The sequence below is a fragment of the Rhyacophila brunnea genome, unplaced genomic scaffold (genome assembly GCF_057557595.1).
Source record: "Rhyacophila brunnea isolate RB1 unplaced genomic scaffold, BYU_Rbru_1.0 scaffold_6, whole genome shotgun sequence".
NCBI lineage: Eukaryota > Metazoa > Arthropoda > Insecta > Trichoptera > Rhyacophilidae > Rhyacophila > Rhyacophila brunnea.
The window spans coordinates 24,152,973-24,170,246 of record NW_028233276.1 but is presented as its reverse complement, the minus strand read 5'-3'; the positions used below and the strand labels follow the sequence as shown (position 1 = coordinate 24,170,246).

The following is a 17,274-nucleotide window of genomic DNA, read 5'->3' as shown; positions in this document are numbered from 1 at the left end:
TGAATTAATGGCATGCAACTAATTATACGTATTTATTCCTGCTTATCATGGCTATTTACCAGAGATGAGTCGTTTTCCAAAGCACGACTAGTTTTTATAATAAAATACATGAATTAAATCACAACCCAATTGAAAATTATGACAACTTGTACGTTATAAAAAGGGCAAATCAAACTATATTATTTATTTCTTTTCGTAAATAATACTGCCTTATCTAATTTCTTGCAATAAAATTCTGAGCTAAAATTAAATCAAATGTTAATAACTTGTGGTTGCACTTTTCTTAAACGTGCTCTTATCACCTGCTGTATTTATAGTGAAACGCTGAATGCATTATTAATTATGCAAATATAACGTAAGCATGGCAAAGAATATTTTATCATTATAATGAATATAGGTATACAGTGTGCGTCATTTATCTATTTACCTTTTAAAAATAATTCTTCGGCTCGAAAAATTACGATGCTATTTTTTGTAAGTACAAATTGTAATTACTGCATAATTGTTTTATGTGTAATGCAGAAATATTATTTATAATTTTAGACGTTTGTTTCTAAAACGACTGCTTTTTTCCTTCGTTATCAATAGTCAGCAGTTCAGAATCACTCATCGTGCAAAATTATTAAATATTTTTGGTCCATTTTCAGTGCCACATCTCACTTTGCTTTTGTTTAAAATTCTGTTACTAATGTTCGTCTTTTATTTTAAAATTTTTAGTTAAACATTTATGAATGTTTTCGTATCGCGTGAAAACTTTTATTGCGATCGAGAAATCTCACGAGATAAATTTCCTGATATTTCGATAATTTTCGTTTCTCGGAATATTCTTGATGAGAATATCGAGATATTGTTACTGTTGTTACTAAAATAAGAAAAGTAAATTAAAACGGTAAAGGGAAACTGTCGACCTGAGTGGAAATTTTTTAAAATTCACCAATTTGTTTCGACTTTGACCTTGATCGGATTCGGTCGGCTGAAAAAATTTGGGCTGGATTAATTAAAAAAAGAAATAAATATATTTCTCAAGAATTCTCGAAAAATCAATCTCGAATTGAAGATTCTTTTCTTACCTTATTTCCTAGTATCTTTTGTCGAATTTCTATTTGTCTAAATAATATGTCTGTACTCAATTAACTTATGTGATAATAATATATTCACTGTATCTCTCAATATTTACTTCACGATCCTACATTGCTATTGCAGTGATACAAGTTAATAGATGATACAAATTGAAAAAGCATATTTTACTGTGTCATTTTCACGTTTAAAAACAATCACCATAGTTACACATTGTTGGCAAATGGCTCGCGACGCAGGATGGCTGGCTACCAATCATTGATTTCGCGGTTGATTATTTTCAGCTAATGCATTTGGCATCGAAATCACCAAAAGTGGGTCGATTGGAATGAACATTTAGATTTAGAATCTAGATTGTATGGAACGTGGTTCAATTCCTGTCACGGTTAATGTGGAATCTTCTTTCGGAAAGAATGTGTATCAAATTTAATATCAATTACAATCACTAATGAATGGGTGGTGATCAATATTAATATTGACAGCCGCTACCAAACGAACTATTTTAAAAAGTAGGTACCTATATAATACATTTGTCGAACTAACTTATTATCACTCTCACGAAGGTTTACTGACAGAATATTCGCCTTTTTAGCCGAGGGTCACGAGTTAAAATCTTGCGTATGAGAGAAAAATACTCAACGACCCCTCTGGATATCAAATTTACATAACATACATATTATTATTATGCATTGACGATGGATTTAGCGTTCTTGTATTGTGCTCAACTATTTATATTTCTGGCTACGGAATATAGTGAAGAAAAATGTTATTGAAATTATTTATTAAAATTCCACCTTCAAGCGTCCCGTACAATTGGTCCAGCGCCCCTGGTGGCATTGTTGCCATTTTGGGAACACTGATCTAGACCAAGGACCCGATGAACCGGGCGAATGGTTTACAATCGCTCGCCGTAAAAAAAAGATTCCGTGGATGCCCATATCTTAATCATAGACGTTGTTATAGATCCACCAGTATAAGTTGTCCGCTGAGTGAGGGCGCCACATGCCAACATTTGACATATCATTCAATATTTTTTATACTGTGATGAGTTTAGTTCTGAATTCGAACACCTGACGATTTACGATGATCTATAGCAATGTTTATAGATAAATTACTATTTTTAGAAGTAGTATTGTTTTGTGTTTCTAAAATTCTCATAATGCAAATGAATGTTACGTTACATAATATCTATTTATATGCAATGTTATAAATAGTTTAATATTAATAAATTACAGATAAGGTTACCTCTGTCCTTAACATAGCAATCAATCAAAGCCACCTTGTACGATAGGCACAGCAGTTGAGCAGCTTATTAAACCTTATTCGTATGGTCATGAAAAAATATAACTTCTCCTTTTACGCAATCGTTCGCCTTTTATAGGATTGACATACAAGTTAATCGAATCAAAGCAGGTGACATTTTTATAACTGCTGTCTTTAAATTGAATTTTTATAAAGCTCTTTTGGTAAGGCAAAGGATTAAAAGACGTCTTATTTAATTCAAAGATAACTATCATCTGGCCAAGGCATGTCAGCTTTTCTTCATCAATCATTGTCAGATTGTTAGAAATTTTTTATTATAAGCTTACATTTAACTTAACATTCATATTTTATGACAGACTTCTATCACTGGCGAAGAGTAGGGGTAGGCCGTTCAGATCCGACACATATAGTGCACATTATTACTTTGTCAGTAATACATAATTGTTTTTATTGAACTAAGACTACAATATACAGATTGTGTTGGTTAGTTTTTGAAATTAATTAAACCTAGCCATATTTAGATAATAGTCAAAAAATAGTTGTCTATCTATAATCCAAAGTTATGCCATTAAATCATAGATATAAGAATATTTTTGTATATATTGTGGTTTAATTAGGGCTTAATGAATTTAAAAAAAACTACACTAAAACTATTCTTATACGATATCTATTTTATAGATAAACTAATATCTTTTTTACTATTGTAGACAATAGCTGGGATTAGGCAGTGTTTAATTAAATTTTAAAAACTAGCACAACACTATCTACACATTGTACTTAGTAGTTCAATGAAAACAAATACTTTAAACTGGCCAAGTTTAATGTGCACTATTTATGTCAGATCTTAACAGCCTACCTCCAACCTTCGCCATGGATGTCACCTGCACATACAATATGTGCTTTTTGTCATGACTTAATTTTGATTTGAAAATATGTAGCTGTTTCTAAAACAAATCGTAATTTTATTTCTTTTATTCCTGCACAATTAAAATTAATATTATTAAAGTAATGAAATGTTCACATATATTTCTACTGAACATTAATTTTAATGTAGCAAAACACTTTTACATTAGTTATATTACCTTCTTTCGACACTATTTATCACTTTCAGTAATTTGTAAGTAGGAAAATTCTCGGAAACCATCAATTAAATTCACAGATGGCAGAAAATCATTCAAATCGTATGGAATATTAGTCGGTCGGCACTTAATCAAAGTAATCAACTCAAGATAATCTACACGAATTAAAGAAATAATTGATATTTATTTGAGATACATTTATTTTAAAACAACGACGTTCTACTTGTAGTTATATTATTAATCTAGAGAATTGAACATTATTTCGAAATAAATATTTGATAGTGGATGTTTATATTTAAAAATAGTTTTTTTTAATCTATGTGAAACATCGTTGTTTTTAAATAAATGCTCATGGCCTGATGGGTTCGACTAGTTTTTCCTCATATACGTGTTGTACGTAACCATGTAGAGTAGGACGTGGGTGGTAACCATTTACACGCGAAAATAAATCAGTTTCGTTTTCTAATGAAAAACCCGTAGGCACGCAAATAAGGCTGAGTGGCGTGTAAACTGGAAAGTGTGTATGAACACGTGTTATTTTAAAACTAAGTACCTAGTGGAATAAATTAATAATGAGTTATCAACGGATATGCTGCAGTCAGTTTCCAATTCATAATTGATTTGATTAGGTATCCATGTTAATGCCGCGGAACTGCGACATCCGCTCAAACCTGAGTCAATCATGCTAATAAACTAAAGTCATACACGGTCGGCACTATCTATGAAGAGAAGATGGATACATGAACCGATTAAAAAGCAATAATATTTTTAATTATTTAATTGTATTACAACTCTAATACAAATGAATAAAGTAAAGAGTTTTTTGTTTATTTCAAGACATTTAATAACATAAAAAATGCGTAATTATTATTAGTCATTCCTACGTGACATAATAATTATGGTTGACATCAAAATTTTCTACTCAATTGCACTTACATTATTTTTATTGAAAAATCTCATGTTTCTGTCACCATATTGAAGCCTAAAATAATCCAATTGTATCGCTTTATTTAACTAAATTATAATCCAATTAGATATTAACATTTTGGCCGACTGTTATAATATGTTTGCCTCAGTCCAAAATAAAATTATTCATATTGTGATTTTTCTATGATTGATGGTATTATTTTTTTGCTCCGGTTGTTTTGGCACTTTTTTATGATATGTATAGTTAATATTTTCTTTATTGTAATGCCGTCATTTTAATGAAAAAATACGAATATACCTATTTAGTATTGTGCTCCCTTCACATTGGACCAACCAAGGCGAACGTTTGCCCCCTGTGATACGACGTGTAGAAATGCCGACACTGCATCGAAGTACAGCAAACATTTGCTTTGTCAGTGTTTCTCACGCATCAAAGAGCGCCGCCAGCGTTCGCGATATCCAATGTGTAGGGGGTTTTATAAGCTCACGTCATTATATCAGTGTTCAAATAATGACTAATTGGGTAACATTTCACATTTTCAACCTATTGTATACCTACTGGATGGCTACTAATTGACTATACCTATTTGCTCGGTTTCTTCGAGCTATGTGTATGACAATTTTTATGTAGATGCATGACGTGTAAAAATAAAATTCATTGTTTTTTTCCCGAAATACAACGAATTCATTATTCCATAAAAAGACATTATACCTACTATTGGACGTTCTCTTTTCAAAATATGATTTATTAAAATTATCTGACTGGGGAGTGCATAAAATGTTACCATAAATAACTTTTATTGATAATATGTATATTATTTATTTAGTTCGCCCAGTTGTTGTCATCCATTATAATTGCATTAACATGTTAAATAATTCCTAATCATTCATATTATTGCAAATAAAAAAGTATATAATGGCTGCAGATTTGAAACGGTAGTCTACTTTCTGTTTTCATCCGCTCTCTGTATCATTATAACGCGCTTAGAAAAATAATAGCGTTATTACTACCCAATTAGAGACTTCTAACACAATTAATCGTTTAGTTCGTAAGGTAATTCGACAGTTTCAACTGATATTTTTATTGTGATATTACTGATATTTTATGTTTCGGATTATGGATAATTATAATATGGCAATATTTTCATAATAAAACTATCAATGCATTAAATTTATTTATTATTATTTATTAATATTATTATTAATGTTGTGTTAGCAAAGAGTTGTCCGTTTTATAAGCTCATTGTTATTTATAATATTTTTAGATTTTCAAGAAGTGAAGATACCTAAATTATAAATGTATTAAACATGAATTGTATTACGTAGTGAATTTCCTCTAGCTCTAGCATGTTATGGACATAAATTGGCTGGTGTTCTGTAGTCTTCCAAATAATAAGGCGAACGCAATGCAGTTCTCCATTGTTTACAATTTCCTGTTAGTTTTTTACTAGCCTAGTTTTCACTTGCTCATTAGCCGTGACACCATCGAGCTAACTGTTCAGCTCGCATCGTTTTCCGCCATTTTTAATCTAATGGAACAATTTTCAATTTACTTTCGCTGTCTGTCTTGTGGATCGTAAATAATTTTACAATCGGGTGCAAAATGTGCAATCCATATTCGAGCAATATTTTACAATGTCTTTTTTTACAATAGCATAGATAAAATTTGAAACGCCGTTTTACAGCCATATAAATAGCATTGTAAAAATACAATATACTATTATTGTCTATACAAGGGACTCTCTTAAATCTCCCGCCAATTATGCAGTCAAGTGTTTCCACAGCCTATAATAATCCCAACGTAATAAATTATACTTATTCTAAATTTGAATCTTCGATCTTTTTTTGTTCCCTTTTAAAATGCGCGATTTCACATTCCATTTCAAGAATTGCCTTTTTCTGTGCAATTAAAACACAATAAGTATAATAATAGAAATTTTATTACAGCTGAATGGGCATTATTTATAGACATTAACTATTAATCAAAACGTATTGTTTTTACAGCAAAATTAGTAATTCTCTTGCTTTTACTGCAGTAAAAATGACGTCAATCTAAAATTTCCCAACTTTCTATCGCCGGTATAATAACTGCTGCTCATTTTTAAATATAACATCGAAAATTGATGATGAAAATCGTACATTGAAATTTACTCAGTTTATACAAAGAGAAAACATATATATACAATTATATATGGTCTCTTTTGTTATTAAATCATATTATCAGTATATAATATTATGTAGGTACTTATCTCAATTATTATAGTTTGGACCATAACTACACTTGATGGCCATTCCACAACGTTTTTAGTATAGTTGAATTAGTATTGGCGTATTGAAAGATCGCGGCTGCAACTCGTGTCCGCCATCTTCCGTTTCCTTTTTTGACTTTTGTTATAATGTGGTACGTACTGTTGTTTGCCATTTTAGTGCTTACTCATGTAAATAATAATGGCTCACCCTGAGGGTTCGATCATTACAAATTCGGGCACCAGGGTTGATCGTCGCATTATCTGCAATTTGATAGTTTATGGAATTTACTGATTCTAGTAAATTTAAATAGTTGCGGTTTTTTGACAAATGTGGGCGATAATAGCGTGAAGTTCGCTACAAGTGAATCTGCAATACGTAATTATTTGCGACTAATTAGTCATAGTAACCTTTGCTATCTTCACTTTCATATATTTAGGTTTAATTTTTTCCATGAGAAGGTATTTTCAACGATTTTGATAGTAATCATAGCTTTTTAGTGTTATAGGTTACTAATTGATATTTATATATAAATTGATATACCACCACTGGATTGAACAAAATAATTATTTCGAATTTACCTTTAAATTCTTACTTTAATAGATGAACAAACGATTAAAACATATAGCTATCGTTTCAAACACTGATCCCATCAATTCACTTGGTTATCGTCTTACTTCAGGGTTTCACTCATGCATGTTCTAAAATATTAATTTCTTTGTCATCAGGTCTGGCAGTTAGATGGAGTGGAGCCCGCTCATCAGGCGAGTCGAGGGCATCAGCCCGAAGACTGCACCGAGAGATGCTGGCCCTAAAGGGAGCCGTCCGGGCCGTGTGTCCCGATGATCATCCACAACTTCACACTAGGGCGCAGCTACACCACAGAGTCGAGGAACTCAAGGTGAGTTTGGTTTTCTGGTATTTTTTTTATATTATATCATTCTATCTTCAGAAATAAAAATTCCAAACAAGATAATATCGTCGCCCCAAAAGCAAAAGGGCACATATGCAATTTTGACAGTTTTGAGTTATGAATGCAGTTTTCTTCGTAATTTTTTTCTCTACATTATCTGCAAAACGGCATTTGTGAAGCAAAACCCATGAATTCACAATTGAGCAAAGAAAATAAAGGTTACTTGTGTATTTGTAAACTGATCTTCATTTAATGTATAGGAAAAAGGTAACATATACACGATTTTAGGAACTATGTGCAATGTTTACAAAAATAGTATAGGAAAAAGGTAACAAGTGTAATTATTTAAAAGTGACTAAGGGCCTTTGTACAAAAAAAATAATTTTGTTGGGGCGACGATATGCACTTAGAATTATTACAATTTGATAATTCTGATCAGTTACTATAATAATATGTATTACCTACTAAATTATTTTGGTAGGTATTTGATCGGATTTGAATAAATATTTAAATTTCTCCAATGCGTCGGTAATTCTTTACTAATTACGAATAGGTAATGTTTATTCACAATATTTTAGTGTGTTAATATAGTAAATAAGCAGTAAGTAACTAAAATCTGTTAGTTTTACATTTACCATAGATACATAGTGCCTGAAAATGTTGAAAGGCGAAACTAAAAAAGCTATTGAAATCGAATAATACAAAATTTAATTCAATTTGAATTTATAAATTCTAAATTGCTGTTTTTGCAGCTATAATTATTAATTAGACTCTTGTTTTCTATTAATAGAATGAATTTATTATTTTATTTTTTATTCAATATTTGATTCTTTATTATAGAAATAACATCTAATTTTGATAAACCTCGGAAACATACTCACTTTAAACGTAAATATAAGAAATATGTTGCATGAATCATGGACAGATCGATAGCTTAGAGGCCAAAGCACTCACCTGGAATGTGAAAGACGTGAGTTTGAGTTACATTTGGTCAAAATTTTTTCTAGAATTTTTCTAATATTCATGTTTCTCCAAATTATTTTATTTTTGCAATAACAATGAATTATTGTACATAAAAAACATACCAACATTAAACATGTTAACAATTATTGTTGAGTGCATACATAATAACAAACAAATGTGGATAAAACAACACTAATTTAAAAATTTAATGTCACCCAGTTTTCAGGTATCCTTCAACAGGTAAAATACCTCCTACATTCCCGTTGTGACATCCACTGTACTTAAGATAGTGACTACGGCAGACCTGACAATATCGTTCAGCTGACATGCCGCAAGTCTATCCATATAGAAGAAACCCTTAATTTTCTATTCTCGACGGTGTCTGATGTTACCAGATAATGGCAGAACCAATTAATTGTTGTTGGAAGAACATTTACTTGATCTGCTATTTGGATTTAAATTTTAAACACATTTCATCGCTGATTCAGGGTATATTTTCTTTACAGGTGAGATTGTCGCACCTTCAGGAGCACAAAGCAGCTATGTTGAAACTGAATGTGTCGGTACACCGTCTCCTGACAGACGTCGGAATGAATCCCTCAACAGGCAGCTCGCTAACCGATACCCTCTGCCATACTCTGAAGGATGAAGTTACAGACCTTTACAGACTATGGGAAGATTGTAATGAAAGGTGTGAACAATTGTACTTTTGAATAGATATTTCCTCTATTTTTTGTTTCGTTCATCATTTACTTATATTTTAATTAAACTTTTTTTGACATACATTTTTATGCATTGAAAACAAAGTTTTTTGAAGTCTACAATATTTGAATTATGGCTAAGAGTTAAGACACACACACGGTTGAGCAATTTGCGGCAAATAAATGCGAATCTTGGTGGCTCTTGATTATAATCAAGAAATATCTCCGTCGATATGTAGCATTGTGTGTCTTCTCCCTTATTAATGTAAACAGTTATTTAGAAATAAATGAAAATATAATTAATATTAAATTCTACAGGTTTTTTTAAAAAGGTTTGTCGATAGCTATTTCGGTTGTAACACCATTATCAATTAGTCTTGATAATGGTGTTACAACTGAAATAGCTATCGACAAACCTTTTTAAAAAAATACCTGTAAGTAGAATTTAATATTAATTATATTTTCATTTATTTTAAAATGGAATTCTACCAAGTAAATGCTAACTCAATTAATACAGTTATTTAGAGTTACAAATTTATCTTCAGAATGATGTATTGATAGATTGATTGATAATGATCGGTTTGTAATCCGACGTTGTATTCATATTAAGAGAGTACACACTGCACATGTCGATTTTAATGCTACATCATCATAGTAACCTTCGTAATACATAATGAACTTACTAATGTTAATTTCCTATAAGGACCCAGCAATCAAAACGTGCTCGTAGCGAAATAGGTTTTTTTATCCATGTCGATCCTGAAAAAAATATCACAAACCACCGAATATCATTAAAATGACATTTTATTTCAAAAGCTCTTAATTTCGTTTAGATTAATTATCGTCGATAAATTATTGACCTTTTACATAGGTACTTGTCTATATCCAAATACATTCTGCTCCTTTCTTTTAACGCATCCACCGCGAGTGGAATGTATCACACCAGAATTATCGAATTGTATCTAGGTTACTGATTACCTAGAGTAGCCGAGGTAATAACAATTCAATAATCTGCATGCAATACATTCCACTCACGGTGGGTGGATTGGAATAAAGGAGCTGGCTGAAATCAACAGGTTTTCATATGAAATATTATTCAATAGTTTCACTTTAGCAACATAGACATTGGGATTCAAAATAATATAGAGGTCGTGTAATAATAGAGGTCATGTAATAACTTTTTTTGTTCATATCATATCGATTGCTTTAATCTTTTGAACACACATTGATTATATGAGGGTGTTAAATTTTTTTTTTTAACCATGTTCGATCCTAAGAAGATTATACGAGGCGCCTACACAGAGTTCGAGGTTTGTATTAACAGACTTTGGTTTTTACGTGAAATGGATGTTAGCCACTTGCTCAACCTTGCCAGACCGAGGATTCGAACCTGGGACCCATGACATTATAAGCTTAGCCGTTAGACGCTCGGCTATCGCGGGGTTTTAGTATTTTGGTACAACTTAAATATTTATTCCACAGTACGTCATCTGAAGTGGCATCATTGGAAGGAGCCTTGGACACATGGGGAGCTTGGGATCGCGGCTTGACTGAACTCAAAGGAGCTCTCCGAGCCGACTCGGACACTCTTCGATTGATCGAGACTGCCTTGGCAGCTGGAGATCCGGCTCGTGTGGCGCCACATGTCTCGCAAATTGCAAGGCTACTCTCAGAGACTGCCCATCAGGTTTGATTATCCAACTCTATTACATCTCACATTTCAAAGATGTCTGATAAAAAAATTATAAAGTGAACCAGATTATATTAACTTAGCTGTAAATCATTTTGAATTGCAGATTCATTTGTAGAAAGACTCAATCTTAATAATAAACAGCCGTTGTTATAAATCAAATTTATTTATTGGCATTGTCAATAATAATAATTTTGTAATTCCAGAAAGGGGAGTGTGGCTCATTTTCCGACAGTGGAATATCAGACTCAGGATCTGAGCAAGAGTTATCGGAGAGGGAGAGAAGGCTGGCTGGTCTGCGCGCCGCAGCCAGAGCGATGGAAGCAGTTCTTGCACCTGGAAGTAAACTCCTCAAAGCTATGACTAAGGTAAACCGAATATAATTAATAAAGCTTCAATGGTCACAGGCAATAAATAATTTTTAATAATAATATAATTTCAATATAAGCATTTCAACAAGGGTTGGTTGAGTTATGCATTGGTATCTCATATTGAAGGTCAAGCAATCATTCAACTATTTACTTGTATTGAATTAGGTTCTACCGCACACTAATATTGTCAGTTTTACAGTAAACCATCGATTTACGGACCTTGATTAAACGAAGTTCAAATTTAATGGACAAAGTCTCCAATTTGTTTTATAATATTATGAGAAAATTAACTCCCAGTAATTAAAAAATGCTCATTAACATGTTTCAATTTGAATTTACGTTACAGTTATTAAAGTTACAATTTGTTTCACTATTTTGTTTGAATATTGTACATAATATAATTGAAATTGTGTTTTCAATTAAATATGACTATTTATTTTTATTCAGATCCTTTATTGCAATTCAAAGTTTTAAACCTACAGTAGTACATAAGCAATAAATAATACATAAAACTTTTCTTGAAATAGTAGGTATACTTAATTCATCAATTATTATTTGACATATGCTTTAGGAATACCTACTTTAATATACTGTAATCATTCTACTTTAATGGACAATCCTTGTCGGAATTAGTCTTGTTACATTGAGGTTTTACTGTACTTTAGTTATTAAAAATGGCTTATTTATAAATAGCTTTCAGCACATTATTACTGTATTTACACTGATTGAAATGCTAAAAACTACATTTTGTTGTAAGCACGCCCTGCTGCTTGTAAGTGCACGGAATACAAGAGAATCAATTCCTTTCCGTAACTCACCATTTGATTCGTTGGGCAAAAGTGCGCTGTTTGAAATTTTGTACTAGATTATTATGTAACCTGTCCTATTAAAATATACCAAATATAAAATGGAAATTGAACATAAATTGCAGCGTATGGAACAAGCGGAGTATGAGCTGCGAGCGCTGCAGACAGTGTGCCGAGAGTTGATTGTGCGGACAGCAGGCGGCGTGGCGGGAGCTGGCGCTCTTGATAAGAGATTGGCTGGCATTGAACTGCATCTTCCAACTAACGGGTATGTTTCCACAATATATTTTTTACTGAGTACTCTTGTTACATTTAGAAAATTTGCAACGTCATAATGTCAACGTGAAGATCTCTTTACTTAGATTGTAAATATTAGCTTTTGTTATTTACCCTTTTTTTAAAATTTACCATCTATGTGCTCATCTCTCCCATGGGATTGGACCCTATCGGCGCCAATTTGGATAGAATACAGGACATGTTGAAAATCAAACAATTTTAATCATATTTTGATGTTGATAGTTGAAATTACTTAATAATAGATGTAGCTATCATTTTATGATGTTAGTTACATAATATATACTGTCCAATATATTTTTTAAGAAATATTTGATTTATAAAATCTATTTTTATTTAAATTTGTCAAAATAATGATCAGTTCGCTATATATGAGGTGTTTGAGACAGTAAAAAACATAAAATGGCCCTCCATCTTCTAAATATCTTGAAGAGTATTATATTTAGATCCAGTTTTAGTGTATCTTCCTTTTATTATTTACTTCTATCATAGACTTTTTATCTATGTCATTTTCTATAAAAAAAGGCTAAAAACCCAAAAAACTATATTTGACATGTTTTTTTCATTCCACTTATACACAAAATTAACTTAAAATGTAAATACTTAATAGAAAAATTCAATACCTAAAAATATTTAAAAGATTTATTTCAATTGAATGAATAATACATGAGTTACATCAATTTTAGTAATCAGTGTGCCTTTTTAAGTGATTATGAAAAATTAATTTTGTCTGCAATGGGTTAACTAAAAGTTTTGTAAATTCTGTAACTGCTCCTGAAAAAATCCCAGTCAAAGAAATTCTGAGCGTGGTGGGGAGTTGGTGTGGTTTGTTGGGGCTATTAACTTCAATGCCTTCTCTTTTTCATATTGTCATGTTACACTAATTTCATGCTGTAAAACTGGGCATTCACGAGACTACAATATGGGAGTAAAGAAATAGTATTTCCACTTTACTGCCACTAATGAATTAGGGAAAAATTTTGGCCCAAACACTAAAAGTGCAAAATGTGAGTTAAAACTTTACAGTTTTCAGTGATATATTTTTTTTTTTTGCAGAAATGCTCACCCCGCAACTGAAGTAACAGGTAAGGAACTAGGCGAGTCTCCTGACGATCCAGAGAATGATCCTAACAAAGAAAGCTCAGGAAGCGGGCGCGGCAGACGATGGGTGTGGTGCACCCTACCTTTACAGATCTGTTTGCTGGCGCTGCTCTGCGCTTGTCTCATGGGAGGCCCTCGCTGCTGCGACGCCGTCAATAACCTCGGCAACGGTTTCACTCCGCATCTTAGATACATTAAAGGACCTCCTCCGGTTTAAATTTCTATTCATGAAACTTTCCAAGATTACAGTTGAATATACTATCGAAAGCTGTCGGATGTTAATGATGTATACAATTATTTGAGATACCAGCCATCTATAAAATGGACTGTTTACTTGCACGCTGTACAGCACATTTGTTATCTTCTGCATTAGAGTGAGCTGAACAGCGAGCCCAAAGACATGATTGGGTTGGTTCCAATCAGGTTCGTAGTTGATCACGCTTTTTTAAGTGTTGCATAACTTTATGATATGCACAGATAGATTTTACAGTCTCAAATACGAACATCCAAAGATTTATAGATTCACGTATAGTTGCATCAATTGATATTCTCACGGCAAAATACTGCAATGCATTTTTGCATTTCATACAAGTTTTGATAATGTTTGACAAAATATAGATTTTATTCTATTTAATATTTTGTCATTTGAATTAGGATGGGCTTGACATGTAAATATCCAATTGGGAAAATCTCGATTGGTATTATTACGTTATTGAATTTACTGTATTTCTTGCAATCAATACATTCATTGTGAAAAGATTTGTTATTAAAGATTTTCACCTAATTTTATTGGGAGCGAAATATGGCTTCCAATAAGACGTGTGTATTCTTTGATTATTAGTATATTACTAACAAATCTGTAGCAGAAAGTATGAAAGTATTAGTACATAATGTAATCTTTTAAAAACATCAACTAGTTCTAGACAATAATTTTTATGTAGTAACAATTATGTCAAAATTTTACAACAGTGACATAAAACTATTTCTTAAACATGCGATGACTATAAACAGGCCTCACTTGATTGCCTACTTTTTTGATAATATTTTATTTATTACCATATTTAACTTAGTCATAGATTAAAGCATGTTAGAATATTATAATGTCTACGTTTTCTGAAAGCTATTTCATAAAGAATTTGAAAAAATAAAAAAAACTAGGTACTGAAAAACAGCAAGGCCATCCAGTATAAATAAACAATGCCCGAACTACATCCCTGGTTTGGAGAAATTAATTTCATTATTGTGACAAGAATATTTTTGCTGTACAATTGAAATGGAGCCATCATAGATTCTGCTATTTTTTCTGTGAAAGAGTAGTTCAGTTCTGAAAAAAAATTGCTGCGTTTACATTTTATGGTAAATTCAAAGCTAAATGAACATAAATTATATACGGAGTCAGTTGGGAAATAAAACTAAGTCAAAATGAATGTTATACAATCATTTTTCGGTATATCTTATACAAATATATATTTACAATACAGTACCTTAAAAAAATTGTTATGAAACTTTCATTTCAATATATTATTATATCTTAACATTTTTTACAGTTGGTCATTGCATATTTATGTAAGGATTCAACAAGATAACATTAATTAAATATAAAATATATTTTTATAATTACTTTTGTAATTTTGTGTTGTGACATGTAGTTTTAATTATAAAAATAACTTAGTCAATGCAGAGTTGTTATCATTTTTATCAATGACACTATTTTCGTTGGCGTTTGCGGCTGAAAACTATTCAAAGAAAATTTCTGTGAAATTTTTACCAATAATTTTCAAATTAAAACATTTTCTAACCATATTATTTAGAAAAAAATCTGATTCGTTATAGATTACATTATTCTTTATTGTTTTGTTATTTTTTTTTATTTAGATAGACATTATGATAACATAATTTATTATATTCACTGCCCATAAACTTTGTACAAAATGATTCTAAATATTACATTTTTTTAAGTATATCATGGTGTTGTAACTAGGTCATAAAACTAATTTTGTTTCATAACTACAATAATTAAAATTTGTACTTAATTTTAAATTAGATTGTATTATTTATCCAAACTTAATTTTATTAAATATATTTGCTGAATATTGAATTTATCACATTTGATGCACAACCAGAAAAACAATTCTTATGATGGAATTAAATTTCAAATAAACTTTATTCCTAATTTTATTAACTCATTTAGTGCTGACACAGTGACTGGCGCGTTTGCGTTAGTTGGCCATTAGATATAATTAAAATGATATTTAAATTTGGAAATTAAATATTAACAGGTCAGCAGTGATTGTGTTAATGTCTATAATGGATTTTTTTATAGATTTAACCCAGATACGCATTTGTTATCCTCAATTTTTTTAAACCTTATTAGCTTATTTACTTGGTATGTTTAATGCGAAAACTATCCAAGCATCGTAAGGATTCGTCTGTATAATTAAAATAGGGGCTCAGATATAATGTGACGTTTTGTGATGAATGGGACATATACCCAACATAGTACATTATATGGAAATTAATAATTGTTGTTTAACGAATGGGGAGGGAAGGAGATCAAAAATGTGACAAGTTAAAGTGTAATGATAGAGAAGGGAAGCACAAAAAATAATAAACATCACGGTACGCCACTTAAGGACGACCCCTAATATTGAAAGTCAGCCATTTTTATTTTAAAATCATACAAGAATAATAATTTTAGTTTTATGACCAAACACCTTTTAACTACTTTGTAATTTAAAATGATAAGTTTATTTTACTTATAAGGTATTTAAGAGTACCATAAATGTTGCTAAATTTAAGAAAGGCTGAATTATTTATGGCAAAGGAACAAACATTTTGAAAATGCGAAAGAAACCTTTTTTATTCAGGTACCTTTCATCACAGTAATGGATTTTTGAAATGATCTTTTGATTATTTTTGAAGTATGTAAGAGTTTACTGAACATGAAGTGAATAAACTACATATTATATTATGCCTATTGCATTCACTGCATCAGCATACCGTTTCTTTTTAGATGATTTTACAAATCACATACTACATTTTCTACAGTTGGTAGTATACTTTTCAGACAATCTCATTAAATCCAGTCGCCACGTGTTGTTCACTTGCCATAAATAATTAGTGCGCATTTTAATATGTCTTACTTAGGATACACGGTAACTAATGTGTGGCCTTATTCTAAATTTAATAAAAATGACTAACAGTATCTTTTATAAGACTTCTAGATATTAACATGCTTGATTGATAGTTGTACTGTGAATTTTGCGATTCACATTTCTCAAATTCTCAAATATGCCTGACATATCAATGCGTTATGTTTCAGTTAAATCAGAAAGTTAAAGTCAATTAATCGCCTTATTTTGATTTAAATCTAAGCATGTAGATTTTTTATTATGCTTCTTAGATAAAGTAATTTAGTAATTATCAAAAGCAACAAAAAAATTGAGTTAACCTTTGTAGACCAAGTGTTACTTTAATATTTTCTCACATCGGCTTTGTTCGACGCGTGTGATTTTAAAATATATGACACGGCACTCGCTACTGATTCCATCATCCGGTTGGCTTTGGAATGGGGAATCAATTTAAAGTAGAGTAGGCTTTATTTATCAACAAAGATGTTTCTCTGCCAGTAGTATAAAGCAGATATTTTTATTTGATTAGAGAGAAAATAAGAAACATTTGGTCGATTTAGTATTATTAAAAAAAATCTTATCTTTAAGATTTACTAGACAACGGGTTTTCTTTTAGTTTTAAGCTTTAATTGTTTATGAAAATTTTCTCAAATTAACATATAATATAATTTTTCAGTAACTTTTTGAACTTCAGTCTTCCTGATATTGTAG

The 17,274-nt window shown here is 31.0% G+C and overlaps 1 protein-coding gene across 2 annotated transcripts in view; it reads left to right on the top strand.

The window, feature by feature from the left end:
• Positions 1-14,753, top strand: part of klar (klarsicht) — a 932,846-nt gene extending 918,093 nt beyond the window's left edge. For both annotated transcript variants that reach the window (XM_085957193.1, XM_085957192.1), the window contains 6 exons: positions 7,322-7,494; positions 8,976-9,160; positions 10,653-10,857; positions 11,067-11,228; positions 12,163-12,305; positions 13,388-14,753. In XM_085957193.1, coding sequence (XP_085813319.1) covers positions 7,322-7,494; positions 8,976-9,160; positions 10,653-10,857; positions 11,067-11,228; positions 12,163-12,305; positions 13,388-13,649 — 1,130 coding nt within the window. In that variant the 3' untranslated portion in view covers positions 13,650-14,753. The remainder of the gene's footprint in view (positions 1-7,321; positions 7,495-8,975; positions 9,161-10,652; positions 10,858-11,066; positions 11,229-12,162; positions 12,306-13,387) is intronic.
• Positions 14,754-17,274: the final 2,521 nt, after the last annotated feature.